The 24,642-nt window shown below is 46.2% G+C and overlaps 1 protein-coding gene across 1 annotated transcript in view; it reads right to left on the bottom strand.

Moving 5' to 3' along the window:
• The window catches only part of LOC144762155 (uncharacterized), a 269,735-nt gene that overhangs the window by 122,809 nt on the left and 122,284 nt on the right, over positions 1 to 24,642 (bottom strand). The window contains exons 15-19 of the mRNA XM_078647312.1: positions 22,474 to 22,611; positions 16,361 to 16,620; positions 14,559 to 14,682; positions 11,689 to 11,895; positions 8,155 to 8,310 (exon numbers count right to left, since the gene is read on the bottom strand). Coding sequence (XP_078503438.1) covers positions 8,155 to 8,310; positions 11,689 to 11,895; positions 14,559 to 14,682; positions 16,361 to 16,620; positions 22,474 to 22,611 — 885 coding nt within the window. The remainder of the gene's footprint in view (positions 1 to 8,154; positions 8,311 to 11,688; positions 11,896 to 14,558; positions 14,683 to 16,360; positions 16,621 to 22,473; positions 22,612 to 24,642) is intronic.

A 24,642-nucleotide genomic window follows, 5' to 3' on the forward strand; every position in this document is an offset into this window, starting at 1 on the left:
CTGTACTCTTCAGATACTCCTCACAGACTGGTAATGTGCGAGTGAGTACTCACACTGTACTCTTCAGGTACACTTCGAAGACTGGTAACGTGCGAGTGAGTACTTACACTGTACTCTTCAGATACTCCTCAAAGACTGGTAATGTGCGAGTGAGTACTTATACTGTACTCTTCAGATACTCCTCAAAGACTGGTAATGTGCCTGTGAGTACTTATACTGTACTCTTGAGATACTCCTCACAGACTGGTAATGTGCGAGTGAGTACTTACACTGCACTCTTCAGGTACTCCTCACAGACTGGTAATGTGCAAGTGAGTATTTACACTGTACACTTCAGATACTCCTTACAGACTGGTAATGTGCGAGTGAGTACTTACACTGTACTCTTCAGATACTCCTCAAAGACTGGTAATGTGCCTGTGAGTACTTATACTGTACTCTTCAGATACTCCTCACAGACTGGTAATGTGCGAGTGAGTATTTACACTGTACTCTTTAGATACTCCTCACAGACTGGTAATGTGCGAGTGAGTACTTACACTGTACTCTTCAAATACTCCTTACAGACTGGTAATGTGCGAGTGAGTACTTACACTGTACTCTTCAGATACTCCTCAAAGACTGGTAATGTGCCTGTGAGTACTTATACTGTACTCTTGAGATACTCCTCACAGACTGGTAATGTGCCTGTGAGTACTTATACTGTACTCTTGAGATACTCCTCACAGACTGGTAATGTGCGAGTGAGTATTTACACTGTACTCTTCAGATACTCCTTACAGACTGGTAATGTGCGAGTGAGTACTTGCACTGTACTCTTCAGATACTCCTCAAAGACTGGTAATGTGCCTGTGAGTACTTATACTGTACTCATCAGATACTCCTCAAAGACTGGTAATGTGCGAGTGAGCACTTACACTGTTCTCTTCAGATACTCCTCACAGACTGGTAATGTGCGAGTGAGCACTTACACTGTACTCTTCAGATACTCCTCACAGACTGGTAATGTGCGAGTGAGTATTTACACTGTACTCTTCAGATACTCCTCACAGACTGGTAATGTGCGAGTGAGTACTTACACTGTACTCTTCAAATACTCCTTACAGACTGGTAATGTGCGAGTGAGTACTTACACTGTACTCTTCAGATACTCCTCAAAGACTGGTAATGTGCCTGTGAGTATTTATACTGTACTCTTGAGATACTCCTCACAGACTGGTAATGTGCGAGTGAGTACTTACACTGTACTCTTCAAATACTCCTTACAGACTGGTAATGTGCGAGTGAGTACTTACACTGTACTCTTCAGATACTCCTCAAAGACTGGTAATGTGCCTGTGAGTACTTATACTGTACTCTTGAGATACTCCTCACAGACTGGTAATGTGCGAGTGAGTATTTACACTGTACTCTTCAGATACTCCTTACAGACTGGTAATGTGCGAGTGAGTACTTACACTGTACTCTTCAGTTACTCCTCACAGACTGGAAATGTGCGAGTGAGTACTTACACTGTACTCTTCAGATACTCCTCACAGACTGGAAATGTGTGAGTGAGTACTTACACTGTACTCATCAGATACTTCTCACAGATAGGTAATGTGCGTGTGAGTACTTACACTGTACTCTTCAGATACTCCTCACAGATAGGTAATGTGTGAGTGAGTACTTACACTGTACTCTTCAAATACTCCTCACAGGCTGCTAATGTGCAAGTGAGTGAGTACTTACGCTGTACTCAGCAGGTACTCCCACAGACCGGTAACATGTAATGTAATGTAATGTAAGGGACATTTCTAACGCGCAACTTTCACTCCAAGGAGTATCTTGGCGCTCACACAACTCAGATGGAGGAGTTGAGAAGGGAAAGGGGTGTCCTGAGTTCTACACAAACATTACACTAGGGTCCTACAAATAGCGTCAGGCAAAGAAAAAATCCACGTTTTTAAAGCCTTCCAGAAGGGGGCTTCTTGAGAAAAAGACAGCAAGAAAAGGGGAAGTTTGTTCCAGGCTTTAGTTCCCAATACGAAAAGGGATTTGCCACCTTTTGTGGCCAACTTGAAGTGAGGAGGAGTAAGTAAGTTCTGGCTCGGAGATCTCAGACAGCGCGTTGGATGGTATCTTTTAAACCCGTTACATAAATAGGTTGGGCCTCGCTGGTGAAAAGCTCTAAAGGTGATTAAAAGAAGTTTAAACAAGATTCTTTTACCTATTGGTAGCCAGTGAAGGGTGTTTAAAGCTGCTGAGGCTGATGACTTACGGGGCAGGCGCAATACAAGGCGGGCTGCCGCATTTTAGACCATCTGTAATTTATGGAGAACGATTTTGTTAGCTCCAACGTATAGTCCATTACAATAGTCCAGCCTAGAACTTATTAAGGCCACTGCGACTGTTTTCCTCGCCGATAGCGGGAGAAGATCAAAGAACTTCCTCAGTGCTTTTATGATCTGAAAGCACATGCATGCTACTGCTACAGGCTGGGGTTTGAAAGATAAATGGTTGTTGAATTTGATGCCCAAATTGCGGGCGGATGCAATTGTATTGGGGGGCACTTCGGCATCCACTGGCCAACACGCTGTTGGGGAAAAGAGATTGTGGTTCCCTATGGGTAGGATTTCGGTTTTTCCGGTGTTGCACTTTAAATGGTTGTTCGTCATCCAAATAAAAGTTGCTGCAAGACAGTCCTTAAGATCTTCCTCGGCACCTGGCCGCTCCCTATCCAACACCAATATCAGTTGGGTGTCGTCAGCGTATGAAATAGAACTGATCTTAAATGACGCGATCAGTTTCATCAGTGGTACCATGTATAGGTTAAAAAGAACAGGGCTCAAGCTAGAGCCCTGAGGAACCCCTGAGCTGACGTCTTTAGCCTCAGACTGATATGGGCCAAGCACTGTTATTTGGCGTCTGTTGGTAAGGAAGTTCCTACACCAGGCCAAGACCTGTCCTCCTACCCCTGCGGCAGACAACCGGTCCACTAAGATGTTATGTGAGACCGTATCGAAGGCTGCCGACAGGTCAAGTAGGATAAGGACAGCCTTCTTTCCTTGATCCATTGCTGCCCTTAATGTTTCTGCAGTATAGAGTAAGGCTGATTCGGTAGAATGTTCTGACCGAAATCCTGACTGATTAGGATGGAGAACGTTATTCTTCTCCAGAAAGTTAGTCAGTTGACTATTGACAAACTTTTCAGTCAGCTTAGATAGAATGGGTAACAAGGAAATCGGGCGCAGGTTGGAGAGGGTAGTAGGGTCGGCAAGGGCCTTTTTTTGGAGAGGCTTAACAGCTGCAAGTTTCCAATCGTTAGGGATACTTGCCGTGGTTAGAGAGGAATTAATGATCTTATTGATCATTGGATTAACCATCTCTAGTAAAAGATGCAACACCGGGGGGGGACAGGGATCGAAAGGGGATCCCGATTTACTGGCTAAGATCGCTTTAGCAGTTTCCTCCAAGGATACTGGGGCGAAGTCCTCAAAGCAGGGGGCAGATATTGTCTCTACTATCTCTTCAACACCCATCGTTGCAGTGGCTCCTGATGGAAAGGTCTTCGTGATAGCCAGGATTTTATTGTCAAAATAATCAGATATCGCGTTACAGAGATCTTGCGATGGAGGAATCTCTTGCGATAGAGCTGAAGGATTCATGAAATCCTTAACAATCTTAAAGATTGCTTTTTGTTCCTGGCCTGCCGTAGATTTGGCTTGTAGATAGTATATTTTTTTTGCTGACTTTATTCCTGCATGGTACTTTCGTCTCGCTGCTATATAGATGTTACGTGTAGCGGTGTCGTAATTTCGACGCCACATCCGTTCTAGTGTTTTAACTTCGCTTAGTTCAAGCTTTAAGGTTGTTGAGAACCAAGGGGCATTCTTTTTTGTCTTCCTGGGTTTAAGGTAATCACCTCTAGATGATTTTAGCAAAGTACCCGCTCCAGCAATCCAGTCACAAAAGGTCTGAGTATCTGTCGAGGTAAGATCGACCAGGACTGGCCTACTATTATTGAGTTTCTCAATAATGTCAGGTCTGCTAGCCAGTGACTTCCAGTCCGGAGTGGTTTTAAAAAGCAGTTTATCATGACACTTTGAAGGGTTTATGGTGGGTTTCAGAATCCCAACTATAATAAAAGGGATTAAAAAATGATCTGTCCATACCTGAGGACAAGGGGATTTGGCTATCAAGCTAGGGTAATTGGAACAGATACAATCTAGTAAATGTCCTGCCTGGTGGGTGGGTTCCCAGTTCACAAGAGTAAGGCCCAGCACTTCAATTGTATCCATAAAGCAGCTAACACCAGGATCGTTTGGGGACTCAAGATGTAGGTTAAGGTCACCCAGTACAGAAAAGTTGGAGAACCTGAGTGTTAAGTCACTCAGCACGTCGCCTACAGTATCCAAAAATTTTGAAGGAGGACCCGGGGGGCGATAGATAAGGACCCCAGAAAAAACACAAGAATCATGGATTTCCAAGGAGAATACTAGTGCTTCTGCCTCTTTTATTTCTATCAATTCTTGGGTGGAACATTTAAAGGTATTTCGATAGATAATTGCAAGACCTCCTCCCCGTTGTCCATGTCTATCCAAACGCTGGATAAGGAAGTTATGAGGCAGGGCTATAGCTAGGGCAGGATTAGACCATGGTTTTAGCCACGTTTCTGTGACCAAAAGCCAGTCCAGATGTGATTCGGTGATAAGGTCATAAATGTTCTGAGCATTTTTCACTAACGACCATGCATTAATTAAACCACCTCGCACTAAAATAGTGTCTGAAGGTGTCTCCATTAAAAGGTCAGGACTTAATGTCGTATGACAATGGGCACAACAAACAGGGCCATGCCAACTTTGTGGAGGTATGGCACAATTACAAGGTACTTGAGGCCCTTGGAAAGATAACAGAAAGTCACGTGACATACCTGAATCTGAGAAATTGCAGGTGGACAGCATTAAATTGCTCAGAGTCTCCCGCCTCTCACGCCTCCTTAGCGCTAACGGGCGCAGATGGGCAGACTCTGGCTTGACTCAGGCTCGAGTCAGGCGACCCCGCTGCGCGTCACCGCTGCGCGAGAGGGGTGAGCATTAAGTAGAAGCTCACCTGGTCTGCTTGGCTGAGCACTAGAGCGCTCAGGCGAGTGGCACAATGAAGGTCTCAATCACCCCCAAGATGGCGGCCAGACGCCACGAGTAGCCGGTAATTAGAGTGTTTACTCCGCTCTACGAAGCGGTGGGGGCACAATTATGGTGCAGGTGTGTGGACGCAATGGTGATAGTTAAAATCAGGGGGTAAAAAACGAAAATTAACAAAAATGAAAAAACTGGTATTTTTTTAAAATACTGATAGCGCTGCAAGCCCTATAGCACGCTGGCAGTCACGCGCATTTAAAACAGGTCCACCTTTCTCCAAGGGCGAGTTCCTTAAGTACTCACATGCATGTGAGTACTCACAGTGTACTCAGGAGGTACTCCTCACAGACTGGCAGTGAGTATGTGAGCGAGTGATATGACTGCATTTGTCAGGTAGTCTCCTGCAGAGTGCTCTTGAGAAAGCCCTCACTCTATACTCAGCACTCGTGTGCACGTTTGTGAATATGCACACACGTGTGAATCACACTCTGGCCTGGGTTGGAGTAAGGACAGTGCACATGGCATGGACTTTGATCCACGCAGAGCCTGCGTGAGGTTTTAAAATGAGGTCATGGACTTGGCTTGGATCCCACTGAAGCCAGACCCTCGGCCTGCCAGTGACGTCACTGGCTGCAAACACTGACATGTGTTGTGCATATGTCGGTCTCTCACTCACGAGAATACAAGCAGCAGTGGTGCGCACCGCACCCAGGCCCTGGCCCACAGCATCGATGTTTTTACCAAACACTTTAAAAGGCTCTGGAGTTCGGAGGCTGGAGTTACGGTCCTGCCTGTGCCAGTACTGGACTCCACACGTAACAATGGACCCCACACACAGCACTGGATCCCACACACAGCTCTGCTGAGGCACCTCAGTCCAGGCCAGAGTTAAAGCCCTGCCCGCTGTCACTACTGGACAAACACATCGATGAGTTCAACCTCCTCGACACATTTCAATCAGGATTCAGGAAAGGCTGTAGCACTGAAACAACTATGCTCAACATCTCTGACGAAATTCACAAAGCTTTAGATGAAGGTGATGCCTGCCTACTCATCCTTAATGACCTATCGGCGGCATTCAACACAGTAAACCATCCAGCTCTTCTGGAGACCCTGTTGAAGCGTTCCGGCATCAATGGCACAGTACTAAAATGGTTCACCTCCTTCCTTCAACACCGCTCGCAACAAATTAAAATCAACTCCTGTATCACGAAGCCAACAAAAGTCACACTTGGGGTCCCGCAAGGCTCGATCCTCTCCCCATCCCTCTTCAATCTCTTCATGGAGCCCCTCACGATCATCTTGAAAAAAGCTGGAGTGAGTTACCACCTTTATGCGGACGACACCAAAATCTATTCCAAAATCAAGTCTCCCAGCGACATCCGACACCTCAATGTCACTCTAACCGAGATACAAACTTGGTTCAACGCTAACCACTTAAAGCTCAACCTAGATAAAATGGAACTAATCCTATTCTCTCCAAAAAGCAACCACTGACCAATCCAAGAGTGGCTCAAGAATCGGGTTGCCCTAAACTGCCCCCTCGTCCCATCCGACTCAGTTAAGTCTCTAGGCATCACCCTTGACAAGAACTTATCAATAGAGGCTCACATCAAAAACTCTGCAAAAAGTGCTCTATTCTCACTAAAACACCTCAAGAAATTAAAACCTTGTCTTCAACATGATGACCTCAAGACAGTAGTTCAATCCCCAGTTCTCTCTAAAATCGACTACGGGAACGCCATCCTTACAGGGACTCCCAAAGCACACCTAGCCCCTCTAAGGACAGTGTTGAACATGGCCGCTCGACTCATATCTGGAGTAAAAAGATTTGAACACATCACTCCAGCTCTCAACTCCCTCAACTGGCTTCCCATGGAAGGGAGGTGTATTTACAAGCTGGCCTGCATCACACACAAAACCCTTCACTCTCCGGCCCCCAACTACCTGAACAACAAACTGGTAAGAGCAGATCAATCCAGAAGGCTGAGAAGCTCCAACTCACTCCTTCTTATGCCTCCGAAACTGAGAAAGAAAACCACCTATATTTTAGAGTGGGGCTCAACTTCTTGGCAGGGTGGATGGGGTCCACCCTGTGAAAAGAGTGGGTGGACACCGTCCACCCGCGTGTACCCCCGACTCGAGCCCTGGAAGTAGCTAATGTCCGGTCCCACTAAAGTTGTTGTCCACATCCTCCTTGTCATATTCTGGGGATGTTGCCTGATGTCATGCAGCACACAAGCACAACATACAGTTCGACGCACACCACCACAAGGTGGAGACACTGCCACCATCCTGAACTATCTCATTGGGGCTGGTGGCTGTAACCTGCAGGGGGCTGGGTACAATTAGCTGTTTATTGGAAATCTTAGACTCACAGCTCCCAATCTCACTAGGTAAAATACACACCTAGACACCCCAAGCTCTCTAATGGAAACGCAGCAGAGCAGATGGTGACACTGGGCTGGCTCCACCCCACTCAGTTCCATCTTCTTTTCAAATCCTCAGACCTATACTCAGATTGGCAAGTGCACCAAAATTCTGTCCTGAAGCAGTCCTTCTATTCTCATATTATGACCGAAACGTTCCACTGTACCAGACGTCATGAACAACAGACCTCCATACCATTCAACTGTATCTTGGCCTATTTTCTAACCCAATGCGGCACCCTCTACACAGCCCCCACCACTGTTATTTTGTGGTAGCCACACACAGATCTCACACACCTGGTCACTAGCACCCCACAGCCACTCTATTGATCCTCTACAAAGCACAGATGCCTGAAGTGGCTCCTTGACATAAATATTTCCCACCCCACAATACTGCAAGGTTGACTTCCCCATGACTGCTCATTAATTTACCAGACAACATGTGTGACCTTCGCATCTTCTCCCTTCTCTCCGCTTTATCAACGAATCGCTATATTTCTCAAAGACAAATACGACTCAAAGAACCTGCGCACTGAACACCTACGTACACTGACTTTTCAACTCCCCCTCTGTCACCCCAACTCCAGGAGATGTCTGAAGCTCACCTCCAACTCCTTCTGCTTGTCCTGCAGCCCTTGGAGTCCTTCCAAGCCCAGCTCACTCTTCACCGCAGCAAAGTCCCGCTCTGTCTCCACAATGTCCTGGCCGAGAACCTCCGCCAGGCTCTGAGCTGAGGATATCCTTTGGGACACATCGGAGAGCTGAGGGGGACATGTGAGAAAACAAAGGGGGCGATTACCCATAAAGCGTGAAGACAGCAGGCATCGCTACATGTCCATGTGGCCATCACACTCTTCTGGAGATGATCCGGCAGGACAGTCGAGGCAACATTGTCCATCTCCAACACACTCATCTGATCTCAAAACCCCACTGCTCACCCGCTAACCCTTCAGCTCTTCATGGGTACCCTACAGATGGCACCCCCATTACTGGTTCTACAATTCCGGTGTGCCATCATATATAGACAAAAGACAGAACAATTGAAAAAGAATAAGAAATGAAAAATTTGGCCCGTATAAGAAACTATTATAGAAAAAATATATGTATAATTATAAAAAAAAATACAAAATGTATTCAGATTAAAATGTTACATAAAGCTCAGACATATTGCCGGTACAAAAAACAATTACAGTACATATAAAACCAGACAGGTGGCATACACACAGAGGTTACACAAACACAAGAGTTCTAGATCCATACAAGAACTCCTATAAACAAAACAATGTGTCCTCCTTAAGTTGTGGCCACAATAGCGTTGACGGCGTTTCGACCATTGTCATTAAAACAAGGTCATCCTCAGGACAATAAGTTAACTGAGCTTTTCACCAACCAATTTCCGCGCAGTAGAGTCGCGGACAAGCACAACCAAATAAGTGCTTGTATCAGTAACGCCGTCGACGCTATTGTGGCCTCAACTTAAGGAGGGCACATTGTTTTGTATGCCACCTGTCTGGTTTTATATGTACTGTAATTGTTTTTTTAACCGGCAATAGGTTTGAGCTTTATGTAACATTTTAATCTGAATAAATTTTGAATTTTTTTTTTATAATTATACATATATTTTTTCTATAATATTTTTTTATAATTATACATATATTTTTTTCTATAATTGTTTCTTATACGGGCCAAATTTTTCATTTTTTATTCTTTTTCAATTTTTCTGTCTTTTGTATGTGTTATGATATGTTTAGTAATTGTTGTACATTCTGAACCGCTGTAAGGATAAAATACTGATAGCCCCTGGTTCAGGTGGTTAGGGCTGCCCCTGTGGTGGTTGATGATATATAGAGGCACAACTGTGACTGAGTCCAATTTCATTTCTTGTACAAGGTCTACTGGTTGAGTCCCCAGGACAGCACCACAGGTGATGCTTCCTGCTGGAGTTTGCACAAAGTATGGTAAATGTTGGCAAAGCAGTTATGACCAATGGGGTAACTCTGTGTTCCTCAGAAACTGGGTAATAATCGATATCAGAATAAATAGTTCTGCTGGAAAAACGTATAGTATCTGCAGAAAACAATACAAAATATCCTCATTAATGACTTGTCATATGAAATCATCTGTAGCACACTGAAGAGATAAGCTAAAGAAAACAATGTATATAAGATTTATACCAAAAGACATACAATGACAATAAAGATAAAACACTAAAGGTGATCCGTGCATATGTGCAAAGGTGCTAGTGCAATGTTTCAAATAGTGTATAATACATAAAATAGAATTATTCCACAATTCAATACTCAATATGATTCTACAATGATTCTTGACTAGCCTGGTCAGGGACCAGAGTTCACTGAGAGCATATATTGATATGGCTAGGTACTCAGTTCACAGAATCAATAGTCCAGTTCAAACTCTCTGTGATTCAGGGTCAGAATTTGTCATCGACGTTTCGACACACCAAAAGGAAGTGTAAGTTGTACATCAAAGAAGGGTCTTCATCAGGACAAAACAAAGGAACACCCCAACTGTCTATATGATGACAGACAGTGACAAATGTAACAGGAAAGACAATTACCCTATTCACAGAATAACACAAAAGGGGATGAACAATCATTTAGGAGCCCCCTGGGAAATCTTCTGGGCGCAATACCAAAACCGTGCGCAGACAGGTACATTGTTGTGATTGAAAATATCTCTAAATGGGGAAAACATACTTATAATGGCCCAGTGGAATGACCATGTGGGCAAAATGTTAAGGGATGTGCAGGCAGAAGCATGTGTGTACATATAAGCTGTCGTATCCCACAAAAGAGCTAAAGAGAGCATGCAGCTGCTCTCAAATGACCCCATACGTGGGTATCATTTGAGATAAGCTGCTCGCTTAGAGGTATGTTCTATTTTGTATTGTTTTCTGCAGATACACTAAGTTTTTCTGATAGGACCATTTATTGTGACATCAAATTGTTGCAAAGTTTATTACTTTTTGTGTGGTAGGTATAAGGCAGCAGCGCGTACTGTGATTGGTGCAGACTTCAGATGTTGCTGCATGATGGGCCTATAGGAGCTGCTACAAGGGACAGAACTTTAGCATCACTGGTCAGTTATCCAGGGAGCCAAAACCACTCCATGTTCCTTAGGTGGGTAACCCGCTAAGTGCAGGAACGAGGCAGAAGCGATCGATCAGCTACATAACGAACATATCCAGTTCAGCAGCAGACGAATGACTACATATGCCCGTTCTAAACAAGTTTTAAAAATATCTGAGATACACTACAAGTGGGCAGTTGCCTGACAACTAAACAACCAAGGAACCCCATCAAAAGGAGCTTTTGGTTACAAGAGAGAGAAGGGCACCAAGGACTATATGTGTAGCACCAAAAGAGGGAGACCTTAAGGAGACCCCATTTTTTGAGCGCCCACAATACGGCACCAAGGATACGGTATATTCATCCGTTCCCTGAAACCCCAGAAACAAGAAGTCCTGAGGAAGGTGCTACGATATCAAGTGACAAGCACCGAAACGCGTCGACGCACTGTTTTGATCCAAAAGAATCCAACCAGGGCCAGATTGAGCTTCAGATGGGCATTAGGTCTCTCCACTAAAGCTAGAGAGTATTTAAACCGTCTATGGCCATTGGATCTTGTCAAATATAGTGGCAGAAATATTAAGTGGGCCACTTAGATATGAGGGGTTTATTGTAAATTTGCTTTGTTTGTTGTTTACTGTGAATATATCTTGATTGCTTTTCCATTTATTGTGTATCTTGATTGATTTTCCATTTATTGTGTATCATAATATTGTGGTGATGTAACATTGTTTAATAATTATTCTTAACCCACCGGGATATGTTATCTTGGTTTTTAATTATTTTGGATGAATTTTATCTTGTTTTTATTGTCTATTTGTATACAATTCGAATAAATCTAGATTGTTTAGCAAGACTATTTCTTTGTGGAAATCCATCCTTATGCTTGTCTGAATACCTATGATATACTGTGACCTCTCCTTGTATTACAAGAAAGGTCTGTGTAAGAAGTAGACTATTCGACTCCAGGGATCCCCCCCTTGACTAAGGGTAACCCGCTAAGCCCTACCATTCCAAAGTCATGCACCCCTGACCGGGTTATAAACATACGAGATGCGCCAGGCTTCCGGACTCCTTCTCGGCAGCCATGACTCTCTCCCGCTCCTTGACGGCATCGTTCAGCATGTCCACCGCTTCCTGGAGCTCGTCCAGCGGGCTGGCCATCTCTTCCACGTTCTCGCCAGTCACCTGCTTCTGCCCTTCCTTCGTCGGCGTAAGGCGCAAAGGCTCGCGAAAATCAAGTCTCCGCCTCACAGCCTGAAAGAAAAATATTGCAATCAGAATTGTGCAGACCATTGGTCCTGTCCTGACCTCAAAGTCAAGGTATTCTGGGTGGATCTCGTGGGCTTCACAAGTCAGAGGTGGAGACAATGCTGGGAATCCTACTATGCAAAAAAGAACATGGTGCCCGCTGCCCAATCTGGCCCTCGCCCCTATTAATGGGAAGCCTATTAGGTTGGCAACAGTGGTTAGGATGGTGGAGCACAGCGTTGGCTATTCATGTCTTGTTTGGGAAGGGACTGTGTGCTTTCTTTTTAAGACACAGCTTGGAGAGTTTCTGTGTGTGCGGCTATCTGTGCACCCCGAAACATGCCGTGTGGAAAAGACGAGGCTCCGGGGCACCCCCCACCTCCTTGGCATCAGGGATATTTTGGCTACTAAGATCTCACCTCCGGTTGCCCTACCTTGTCCTCTTTGGAGAGTCGAGGAACTCAATGGATACTTTAAAAAGGTGCGAGAGGGGGTTAGTTCAAGTTCAACACATGAAATATCTTAGCTCCTCACCGGAGGTACAACACAAGGGGGTGAGGTGGTGAGTTTGTTTGGGGGGGGGGGTTTGGGGGTGTTCATGTATTTTGTTAGAAGCTATAAAGTGCATGCTGGATACTGAAACCTTTCTAAACAACCTAGACCTGTGGGGGGTCGCCAGTTAGATTACAAGAAGAACCTTTTTTGGGGAATCAGCACCCATCAAAAATTATCATATAAGTCCTTTCACATTAAATCAATCCAAAGAAAAATGGTGTAATGAACAGGTCCGGACTCCACTGGTGATCGGAATATATTCTTTATTACTTGATCCAAACAATAAATTTCAGAAACACAAGTGATTTTCTTTTAGCCAACGCGTTTCGTCTCATAAACGAGACTTCTTCAGGGCTTAAAAAGGTCAACGTTAGGTCAATTTTGGAAAGGTATTCACGATAAAGAACATCAAATTACATCTCCTTCAGTTCTGTTGTAGTCCACTGTGACTGTTTAAACGTTACACGGCATGGTGGCAAGCAACAAAGAGCAGCGTCCGCGGTCAGGTAGTAACAGATTACAAGAAGAACCTTGGGCCAGATTCACAAAAGTAATCTGAGACAAAGTCCAAACTTTACGACTTTCGGTAATCACAAAAGGCATTTAGGAGGAGTAAAGTTAGGATTCCTAACTTTACTGCTCCTAAATGCCTGTTGTGAATACCAAAAGTTGTAAAGTTTGGACTTTGTCTCAGATCACTTTTGTGAATTGGGCCCCTTGTCCTTAATGTTTTCAAGATTCAAGTTGTCTGAGATCACCAAACTTCTTCCAACTCTGCCTTCTTCAAAAAGTAAGCAGGGTGCACATATGTCAGTCCCTATTAAAGGGAGCAAACGGGATGTCCAAAGGTCACCCACCACTCTCTACATTCTACAATTCCAGATGCAGTTGCAGGTTTTGGTGGTCAATGGTGACCAAGATGAAATAACTCCCTAATCTGCACCATCCTGTCATGATCAAACGTCATCACTCCAGGCGACACTCCAGACTGTACTTTCCACAGGACACCAGCAACATCCTATCTCATAATCACTCCTTCTCTGAATGTTATAACACAACTCAGTCAGGGGTGATATAATTATCAAAAAATGACCAAGCACAAAAAAAGTGTGTTTCTTCACCAGTGGCAAGCACTGCAGTAAATAGCTTGATTACACAGTTCATTGTACAATGAACTGTGTAATCAAAGGACAATTGTCCCGAAGAAGGCAAGTTACAATTTCTTACCACATCTGAAACATGCCAAGAGCTTTCACAATCACAATGGCAGTGAAGAATTCTTACAAATGTTGAAAATATGCTTTTTTATTAAACCAATAGTAATAACTCTTCAACTGTTTGTTTTTCCTACACTTTGAAAAAGAAAGGCAGACATTGACTTTATCACCATAATATAGGATTTCTATAAAGAGACACACATGGTGACAACATTGCGACATGTGTACGTGTTCATGACAAACAGAGATGCAGAGTATACTTACACCATGAGCTAAATGTGTGAAGAATTTTTTCAGTCTAAACTATTTGTGTAATACAGAGATATATTGTTAAATGCTTCACCCCTTATAGGATCTGCCCCTCTGGTGTAGGATTCTACTGAAAGATTATTTCAGTACCCTTGAAACTTCGCATTGTGATGACGTAGGATACTGGATGGGGCACTGGAGTTTTATATTAAGTGTAAAAGAGAGAGAACCATTTTACAAAGAAGACACTGGTTTCATTTGAGAAGCTGGCATCAGTGGTATGAAATGAAGATAAGGTCATAGGGCATATTGAGCCTGATTCACAGAACTAATTTAAGACAAAATCCTAAACTTGCTACTTTTGGTAGTCACAGAAGTTAGGATTTTGTCTTAAGTTTGTCTTAAGACAGACTTAAGACAGACTTAAGTTAGGATTTTCTCTTAAGTCTGTCTTAAGTCTGTCTTAAGACAAACTTAAGAAAAAATACTAACTTCTGTGAATACCAAAAGTAGTAAGGTTAGGATTTTGTCTTAAGTTAGTTCTGTGAATCGGGCCCGTAGTGTCTGTGGTGCAGCTGGCAGTGTGGACCTGGTCGGTTTGTCAGCTGTTCACACGTATAAATCAGTTTCTCGTGACGTGTTCCTTACCGGAGTCATGTTCCTCTGGCTCAACTTCTCCTCCCTCTGCACATTCTGTAAAAATTCGGACAGAACCAATGAGTCTCTGAGGTCCAGCTCTCTGCGCCGGACGGCGTCCTTCACCATCGCAAACCTGCCAAGGTAGAAACAATGACATCCATAGAGACAGCTGCCGGAAGTAATGGTTAAAAATACTGCAGCATATCCAAGGAACCCAATGATTCCTCGCTCTTCAGCCATCTTTCCTCATCTCTACCAGACTGTACATTAACCCCTTGGCCCCGGCGGTAATTCCGCCGCGGCGCTTGGATGGAGTGGGGTCCGTGCGGCGCCGCCATGCTCGTGAAGGAACCACTCTGTCACGAGCCACGGGCGCGCCTTGCTTGTGACGGAGTGGTTCCATCACGGCCCCGCCCGCTCAATAGAACGCTCAGCGCAGGCGTGAAATTCATGCCGCGCAGGTGCGGGAGCCTGGCCGTGACGGATCCACTCCATCATTAGCACAGCGTGTCCGTGGCTGGTGACGGAGTGGATACGTCACCAGCATGCAAAGGGTTAATGTCAAAGCCAGGGGACACATGATGGCTACCCACAAGTCCAGCAGGCTCTTGGTGTCACCAAAAAGCTGTTTTAGTCAATTCAGAAAGTTTTGTCTCATAACTATCAATGCAGACACGGATGGCGACCCTACATGAGGCGCAGGACGTGTTCCCAGTGCAACCCGACAGAGCGTTTAGGCCACCTTGGGTAAACTGGCGCATCACCGATTACCCGTGAGAAACACCAAGGGCTTGATTTAGATCTCGGCGGACGGGTTACTCCATCACCACGGTGACGGTTATCCCATCCACCGGAATTTAAAACCTCCGGAATGTAAATCACATTGTATCCTATGGGATTTATATTTCAACGGATGGAATATCCATCACTGTTGTGACGGAGTAACCCGTCAGCCGAGATCAAAATTAGGCCCTAAGTATTCAAAGGTGCTGAGAAAAAAACCAAGTTTTATATTGAACCGTTTACTTTAAGAATACCTTCTTCAGGGGCCCAGGGACTGGTGGGGCCCTCTTTGGTGATGCAAAACTGGCTCACTCATATACAATTCTCGACTTCAGAAGCTTGCACATCTGCGCACCCATAACTGCCAGCTACTGGGCAGTAACAGAACATGAGTAACCCTCACCCAGGTGCAACGACAGCTCAGTTTTTAAGTTCTGTATACATATGATATTTTCACTTGTACAACTTATTTTTGGAGAGTTCTTTGGACCCAGGGGACTGTGTTAAAAACTTTGATTATTCACTGATAAAAACCCACCGATTTCTGGCATATTCTTTTCTGTCCCCTGGTGTTTATAAATGAAGGCAGGTCTACCAGTTCTCTGCTGTAGGGGCACTGGGACGGGAAACATCCTTTACGACGCAACTTTTACCACGCAGTGCCTTTACAACGCAGGTTTTTCAACGCAAGTCATTACAACGAATTGCGCTGAGGGGGCGCTCTAGGATAGGTAATAGTTTAATTTACTATCCAACACCTTCCCTACTATCCACGGGGACTGGAGTAGGAATAGTAAATTAAACTATTCACTATCCAGCGCCCCCCAACGCAAGTCGTTGTAACAACTTGCGTTGAAAAACCTGCGTTGTAAAGGCATGCGTAGTAAAAGCATGCGTTGTAACAACGTACATCCCACTGGGACTTCAAAGAGGCTCACTAGTCTCCGGTTGATTGCAATATGGATCCTAATGACAACGTGAGCTCGCCTTTCGTTGCCTGCTCAGCAAAGACGTATCGCGGGTCCTACCTTTTCTCCACTGCTTCCAGCCTCTTCTGGATCTTTGCGGCTAAGAAGAGCCGACTGCCAGCCGGTATTCCATTGGTGTCTTCCCTCAAGGCATGGAGGGAGAGGCCGCGAGAGGATAGCTCACTCTCCATCTGGCTGGTCTCTTGGAGGTCTTTCCTAATGGCTTCAGGGTCCCTCATGACAGCGGGCTCGGACAGCGAGCTAGCCAGGGCCTGCAGCCACCGCTCCATATCTGCGAGTTCATCCAGAACCCTGTGAGCCTGGGGAGGAAGGGAAGAAACAGAGACGGACACTCAGTAAGAGACAAACACTCATCGCTATCATCTGCCAGCAAGAACCCTTGGGAACACATAGGGTCTCACTGGAGCCCCCTCTTGAGTCCTGTAGGAGGAATGTATGTCGTTACTACGCATGCTTTTACAACGCATGCCTTTACCACGCAACTTTTACAACGCAAGTTGTTACAACGACTTGCGTTGGGGGGGCGCTGGATAGTGAATAGTTTAATTTACTATTCCAACTCCAGTCCCTGTGGTTAGTAGGGAAGGTTTTGGATAGTAAATTAAACAATTCCCTATCCTACAGCGCCCCCCAGCGCAAGTCATTGCAACGACTTGCGTTCTAAAAGTTGCGTGGTAAAGGTAGTGCGTGGTAAAAGTTGCGTTGTAAACGCTGTTCCCCTGTAGGAGAGGACAATGGCTTCAGAGTCAACCTTAGTACTAACATGGCAATGGAGACAACAGTCAAACCCACCACTTCCCACAAAGCCTATCTAAACCATCCATGAAATACTTTCTTATTGTGGCTAGGTACCACTGTGTAGCGTCTACCTTGGGAAGGGTTTACCTCCAACAGTGCCGCCCCTCCCTCAGTCTGTCTCCTGTTTCCTGCCCTGATGAGTATTCCTACAGTGAGACTTCCTGTGTATCAAAAAGCCTCCTGTGGTACTCCAACTCCTGAATGCTATCTACCTGACTTTTTGAAAAATTGTACGCAGGAGTCTTGTACCCCCCTGAGTTTTTTACTGGCTTCCTATAGGGGAACATCCTTTACAACCCAGATGTTACCCCGCAGTACCGTTACAACGCGTATTTTAGAACGCAAGTCATAACCACGACTTGCGCTGGAGGGCGCTAAAGGACAAGGAATAGTAGATTTACTATTCCAACACCTTCCCTACTTTACGTAGGCTGGTGTTGGAATAGTAAATTAAACTAGTCCTAAGTCCGCACCCCTACAGTGCAAGTTGTGGTAACGACTTGCGTTGTAAAATACGCGTTGTAACGGTACGCTTGGTAATACCACGCGTCGTAACAACGTACATCCTTCCTATAGCCTCAACCCTCCAGCTGTACCTCGTTTTCTCAATGTGCTTTCGCCCATTCCTGGTGTATGTAGCATGCCACCTTCATTTGCAATGCTTACTTTTGTGGGTGGTTGCCAGTGGTGCACACCGGCTGTCATTTTTGGGGTCCGGGACTTATTTCTCATTATCAGACTTTGATTCAGAGCAAGAGAGAGGAAGACTGGAAAGGGAGAAAGGAGGAAGAAGAGAATAGGAACACAGTGACAAAGGGAGAGAGTAGAAATGAAAAAGAACTTGCACAACTGAGATAAAGAGACAGGAAGTAGAAGGTGTTGGGAAAAAAGGGGAGAAAGCAAGGATGAAAAGAACCCGCGCAAGTCAGGTAAAGAGACAGGAAGTGGAGTGTGGTGGAAAAAAGGGGACGGCTGTAAAATGAACACCAGGGGCCATAATTTACAATGTTCCAGGGGGTGCAACGGGTATGTGTGTCTGCTATGTGCAACCCCGGGATCAATAGTATTACAGAAGAGGCCTCAGGCGCTCGTGCATCACCTTCTGTAATACCGATAGTGCTGGTGCGGGGAACAACCTTTACAACGCAACTTTTACAACGCACTACCATTACAACAAAACTTTTACAACGCAACAACCCTTACAACGCATGCCATTACAACGCAACCATTACAACACATGACACTACAACGCATACCACTACAACACATGTCATTACAACGCATACCATTACAACGCATAGTACACTTACACTATCCAACACTTACCCTACTTTTGCACCCCCTGGAGTTAGAATAGTAATTTTAACCCCTACACTATCCAACTCTTACCCTACTGTTGCACTCCCTGGAGTTAGAATAGTAATTTTAACCCCTACACTATCCAACTCTTACCCTACTGTTGCACCCCCTGGAGTTAGAATAGTAATTTTAACCCTACACTATCCAACACTTACCCTACTATTGCACCCCCCTGGAGTTAGAATAGTAATTTTTACCCCTACACTATCCAATACTTACCATACATGCAATGTAATGTTATGCGTTGTAATGGTATGCGTTGTAAAGGTAGTATGCGTTGTCATGGAATGCGTTGTAAAGGTAGTTTTTAAAAATTCTTTGTAATGGCATGCGTTGTAATGGAATGCGTTGTAATGGATGTTGCGTTCTATCATGAGCGGGCATAAATAACCTGGGTGTGTAGCAGTACGCCCTAAATCGGTGAGGTCTTGCCTGCACATAGGTACTAGCAGTCTGAACAAAATGGCGGCTGGAAAGAAACCGATGCTCAGAGGTAAAAATGGCGGCATCCAGAAACCAACTAAAATTCATACAGTTCTTTAAATCCAAAAAACATTCACTACAATTCCATTACTGTGCAAAATATTCCTTTTGAGGCTTCCAGCAGACCCCCAGAACAATTCTCCCCCTTATGTCCCAGCTCTTCTCAGAGTCTCAGGACATCAACATTTTTAAAAGCAGAACCCGTTTGCGACTGGTGCTTTGGTTTAACCCCTTCCATGCGGCTGCGATTCTGCGCCTGTGCGGCAAAATCGCAAGTGGGCGGGTTCATGACGGCCCCCTGCCGTCATCAGCACACAAGCACCGTTCATGACGGCTGGGGGCCGTCATCAGCATGCAAGGGGTTAAAGGTGTGCCGTAGCGCACACAGGGAAAGCGTGCCCTACTTGTAATACGGGCCCGGTAACATTAATGAGCACTAGCTTTGGGCCTCTGCGCTTTTTTCAACAAATTAAGCACTGCAAGGCATGTGCTCTCCAGCAGTGTCTGCTGTTCAGGTAATAAACTTCCCTAAACATCCACATTCTCCATCTGCGCCCTCCCAAACACTGGGCCTGATTCACAAAGGTAAACGTACACTTTGGAAGTCACAAACTCTGATTTAATATTTAATAATAAGTTTATGACCTGCAGACCCATGCCCTGCTCCAGTACCTTGTTTAGTTCCTGCAGACCTGTGCCCTGCTCCAGTACCTTTAGCTCCTGCTGACCCGCGCCCAGTTCCAGTACTTTGTTTAGTTTCTGCAGTCCCCTGCCCTGCCCAGTACCTTGTTTAGTTCCTGCAGACCTGTGCCCTGCTCCAGTACCTTGTTTAGTTCCTGCAGACCCATGCCCTGCTCCAGTACCTTGTTTAGTTCCTGCAGACCTGTGCCCTGCTCCAGTACCTTTAGCTCCTGCTGACCCGCGCCCAGTTCCAGTACTTTGTTTAGTTTCTGCAGTCCCCTGCCCTGCCCAGTACCTTGTTTAGTTCCTGCAGACCTGTGCCCTGCTCCAGTACCTTGTTTAGTTCCTGCAGACCCATGCCCTGCTCCAGTACCTTGTTTAGTTCCTGCAGACCTGTGCCCTGCTCCAGTACCTTTAGCTCCTGCTGACCCGCGCCCAGTTCCAGTACTTTGTTTACTTTCTGCAGTCCCCTGCCCTGCCCAGTACCTTGTTTAGTTCCTGCAGACCTGTGCCCTGCCCAGTACCTTGTTTAGTTCCTGCAGACCTGTGCCCTGCTCCAGTACCTTGTTTAGTTCCTGCAGACCTGTGCCCTGCTCCAGTACCTTTAGCTCCTGCTGACCCGCGCCCAGTTCCAGTACTTTGTTTAGTTTCTGCAGTCCCCTGCCCTGCCCAGTACCTTGTTTAGTTCCTGCAGACCTGTGCCCTGCCCAGTACCTTGTTTAGTTCCTGCAGACCTGTGCCCTGCTCCAGTACCTTGTTTAGTTCTTGCAGTCCCGTACCCTACTCCAGTACCTTGTTTAGCTCCTGCAGACCGGTGCCCAGTTCCAGAACACTTTGTTTAGTTCCTGCAGCCCCCTGCCCTGCTCCAGTACCTTGTTTAGTTCCTGCAGACCTGTGCCCTGCTCCAGTACCTTTAGCTCCTGCAGACCTGTGCCCAGTTCCAGATCACTTTGTTTAGTTCCTGCAGCCCCCTGCCCTGCTCCAGTACCTTGTTTAGTTCCTGCAGACCTGTGCCCTGCTCCAGTACCTTGTTTAGTTCCTGCAGACCCATGCCCTGCTCCAGTACCTTGTTTAGTTCCTGCACACCTGTGCCCTGCTCCAGTACCTTTAGCTCCTGCTGACCCGCGCCCAGTTCCAGTACTTTGTTTAGTTTCTGCAGTCCCCTGCCCTGCCGAGTACCTTGTTTAGTTCCTGCAGACCTGTGCCCTGCCAGTACCGTGTTTAGTTCCTGCAGACCTGTGCCCTGCTCCAGTACCTTGTTTAGTTCTTGCAGTCCCGTACCCTACTCCAGTACCTTGTTTAGCTCCTGCAGACCTGTGCCCTGCTCCAGTACCTTTAGCTCCTGCAGACCTGTGCCCAGTTCCAGATCACTTTGTTTAGTTCCTGCAGCCCCCTGCCCTGGTCCAGTACCTTGTTTAGTTCCTGCAGACCTGTGCCCTGCTCCAGTACCTTTAGCTCCTGCTGACCCGCGCCCAGTTCCAGTACTTTGTTTAGTTTCTGCAGTCCCCTGCCCTGCCCAGTACCTTGTTTAGTTCCTGCAGACCTGTGCCCTGCCCAGTACCTTGTTTAGTTCCTGCAGACCTGTGCCCTGCTCCAGTACCTTTAGCTCCTGCAGACCTGTGCCCAGTTCCAGAGAACTTTGTTTAGTTCCTGCAGCCCCCTGCCCTGCTCCAGTACCTTGTTTAGTTCCTGCAGACCTGTGCCCTGCTCCAGTACCTTGTTTAGTTCCTGCAGACCCATGCCCTGCTCCAGTACCTTGTTTAGTTCCTGCAGACCTGTGCCCTGCTCCAGTACCTTTAGCTCCTGCTGACCCGCGCCCAGTTCCAGTACTTTGTTTAGTTTCTGCAGTCCCCTGCCCTGCCCAGTACCTTGTTTAGTTCCTGCAGACCTGTGCCCTGCCCAGTACCTTGTTTAGTTCCTGCAGACCTGTGCCCTGCTCCAGTACCTTGTTTAGTTCTTGCAGTCCCGTACCCTACTCCAGTACCTTGTTTAGCTCCTGCAGACCTGTGCCCTGCTCCAGTACCTTTAGCTCCTGCAGACATGTGCCCAGTTCCAGATCACTTTGTTTAGTTCCTGCAGCCCCCTGCCCTGCTCCAGTACCTTGTTTAGTTCCTGCAGACCTGTGCCCTGCTCCAGTACCTTTAGCTCCTGCTGACCCGCGCCCAGTTCCAGTACTTTGTTTAGTTTCTGCAGTCCCCTGCCCTGCCCAGTACCTTGTTTAGTTCCTGCAGACCTGTGCCCTGCCCAGTACCTTGTTTAGTTCCTGCAGACCTGTGCCCTGCTCCAGTACCTTTAGCTCCTGCAGACCTGTGCCCAGGTCCAGATCACTTTGTTTAGTTCCTGCAGCCCCCTGCCCTGCTCCAGTACCTTGTTTAGTTCCTGCAGACCTGTGCCCTGCTCCAGTACCTTTAGCTCCTGCAGACCTGTGCCCAGTTCCAGATCACTTTGTTTAGTTTCTGCAGCCCCCTGCCCTGCTCCAGTACCTTGTTTAGTTCCTGCAGACCTGTGCCCTGCTCCAGTACCTTTAGCTCCTGCAGACCTGTGCCCAGTTCCAGATCACTTTGTTTAGTTCCTGCAGCCCCCTGCCCTGCTCCAGTACCTTGTTTAGTTCCTGCAGACCTGTGCCCTGCTCTAGTACCTTTAGCTCCTGCAGACCTGTGCCCAGTTCTAGATCACTTTGTTTAGTTCCTGCAGCCCCCTGCCCTGCTCCAGTACCTTGTTTAGTTCCTGCAGACCTGTGCCCTGCTCCAATACCTTTAGCTCCTGCAGACCTGTGCCCAGTTCCAGAACACTTTGTTTAGTTTCTGCAGCCCCCTGCCTTGCTCCAGTACCTTGTTCACTTCCTGCAGGACGGTGCCTCTGTGCTGGTTCCTCCTCTTCAGGGCACTCCACAGCCTCTCCAGCTCCCTCAGGATTCCTTCCACGCGTGGGCTCCCGGGGTGGTCCAGGGCCACCAGGGCCTTCCCTTCCTGTGGAGTCCAGAAACACATTGTGAGCCCAGGGTTATAACCAGTGATATCTGCCTGATTCCGAGTTTAGCATCCCAGGTAACATCTCAGACAACAGCTGGAGCACAGACACCACGCAGACACTAGGGGCCAGATGTTCAAAGAATTTTTCCAGTCGCAAAACGGCCTGATACGCACAATCGGGCCATTTGCGACCAGACAAATACCTTTTCTTATGTACAAAATGTGACTCCGTAATCGCATTTTGCATTTTCTGAATTTGGAAGAGGCGTGTTTAGGGCGTCCCTTCCAAATACCGAATCAGTATGGTACGCATTACTGTTTTGGTCCGAATTCCAGTCACAAAACAGTAATAATTTACCACCAGTTTATAACTGGTGGTAACCCATTCACAAAGGGTTTTACCAAGGGACCCCTTCCCTTTTGAGAATGTAAAAAATTATATTTTTTAAGAGCAGGTAGAGATCCCTCGGACCACAACCTACCCATAAAAAATGAAACTTCAATATTTCATTTATTGTTTTTGAAATGCCTCCCGTTTTCTTATAAGGAAAATTGGCTGCATAGGTTTTAAAAAGCTTGCTTTATTAAAAGTAATCACAGACATGGTGGTCTGCTGACCTCAGCAAGCCCCATCCCTGTGATGCGATATTGGCCCCTGTGTCTTTCACCCTAGACTACTTCCCCTCTGGTTCTATTTCGAACCGGATTAGGCCTCATCGCATTTGGTGTACTTTTGAACGCGAGCGCGAGAGCACATCGCTTACACGCTACCTTGCGCCCCCACCACGACTCGGGTTCATTCCCAATCCCGCACCGTCTCGCCAACACTCCGTCTCGGCACAACGAAGACTGATTCGACATGTTTGGGCAGCTACTCCGGCCCCCTGAACGTGCGTAGCTGCGATCGAGGAGGGCCGGGTTACATTAGAGGAATTCACCTTCGGAGCGATTCTCGATCGTCGTTCGTTTGAGAAGCACGGGCTTGATCAGTTTGTATTCGAACAGCTTCTAATCTGGCTTCGATATTTCAAAAATGTTTATGCCAGAAACCTTCGCGGGAGTGTACTCAAGCAACTTCCCAAAGTTTCATGGCGATCGGATGAATGGTGTAGTAATGCATAAAGGACAAACAGACAGACAGACATATATTCGTTTTTATAAATATAGATTGAATGCCAGATTGCATTAATACCCATCCTCTTATGAAGGTTGGTTGGTGGTGTCAAGTATACCATGGTAATGATTTCTGCAGCAGGTGCGTTAACCCACTGAGCATGTCTGCAGATAGGATCAGAGCTCACAATGCAATGGGTACCAATGGTGGACATGTGGACCTGGGACAGAATAATGGCTTCCACTCTCAAGTCTCAAACATTAGGAGCAAACGCAGTGGGTCAGACTGATTTGCATATGGCCATGTCTGAACTGGGGTGGTAGAGGGAGCTAAAGAACGATGATGGATCAAACCCAGATCTGTTGACTGGGTGTGAGTGTTTGATTGGTTCAGATGCTCCATCCATCACCACCCCCTTTTGTACCAAATTATCCCTATAGGCTCCTGAAAGTCAGTGTGTGATCTTTATTGTTCAAAGCACAGAGGGTCTCTGCGTGAAGTCTGTAGGGCAGCCATACCTCATCACCACTCACTTTTATGGCTCATTATAGTTTGAATGTACAGAGTTCTCTGTATTCTTCTTTTGGTAGAGAGTTCTGCAATCAATCGATCGATCGAGCATTTATAATGCGCTACAAATCACCCATGAGGGTCTCAACAAAGCGCTGGAGTTTCTAACCGCTTCCCCCCCCCCCCTTTTTTTAAAACATGGGGGTAGTAAAGAGAAGGCACTCAAAAATCAGGGAAAAAGCAGCAGAAAAAAATAGAAACTAAGGGAAATCAAATGAGAAGGCACACAGAAACCGGGGGGTGGGGGTGGAGGGGTTGGAAAGTAAGCTGTTTACTTGTAACCTCTTCTTATTTGAGACCATCTCTCTGGGGCATATTTCAGTATCCGTCACTTCTTGTGCCGT

This window comes from Lissotriton helveticus, chromosome 6, assembly GCF_964261635.1.
Source record: "Lissotriton helveticus chromosome 6, aLisHel1.1, whole genome shotgun sequence".
Classification (NCBI taxonomy): domain Eukaryota; kingdom Metazoa; phylum Chordata; class Amphibia; order Caudata; family Salamandridae; genus Lissotriton; species Lissotriton helveticus.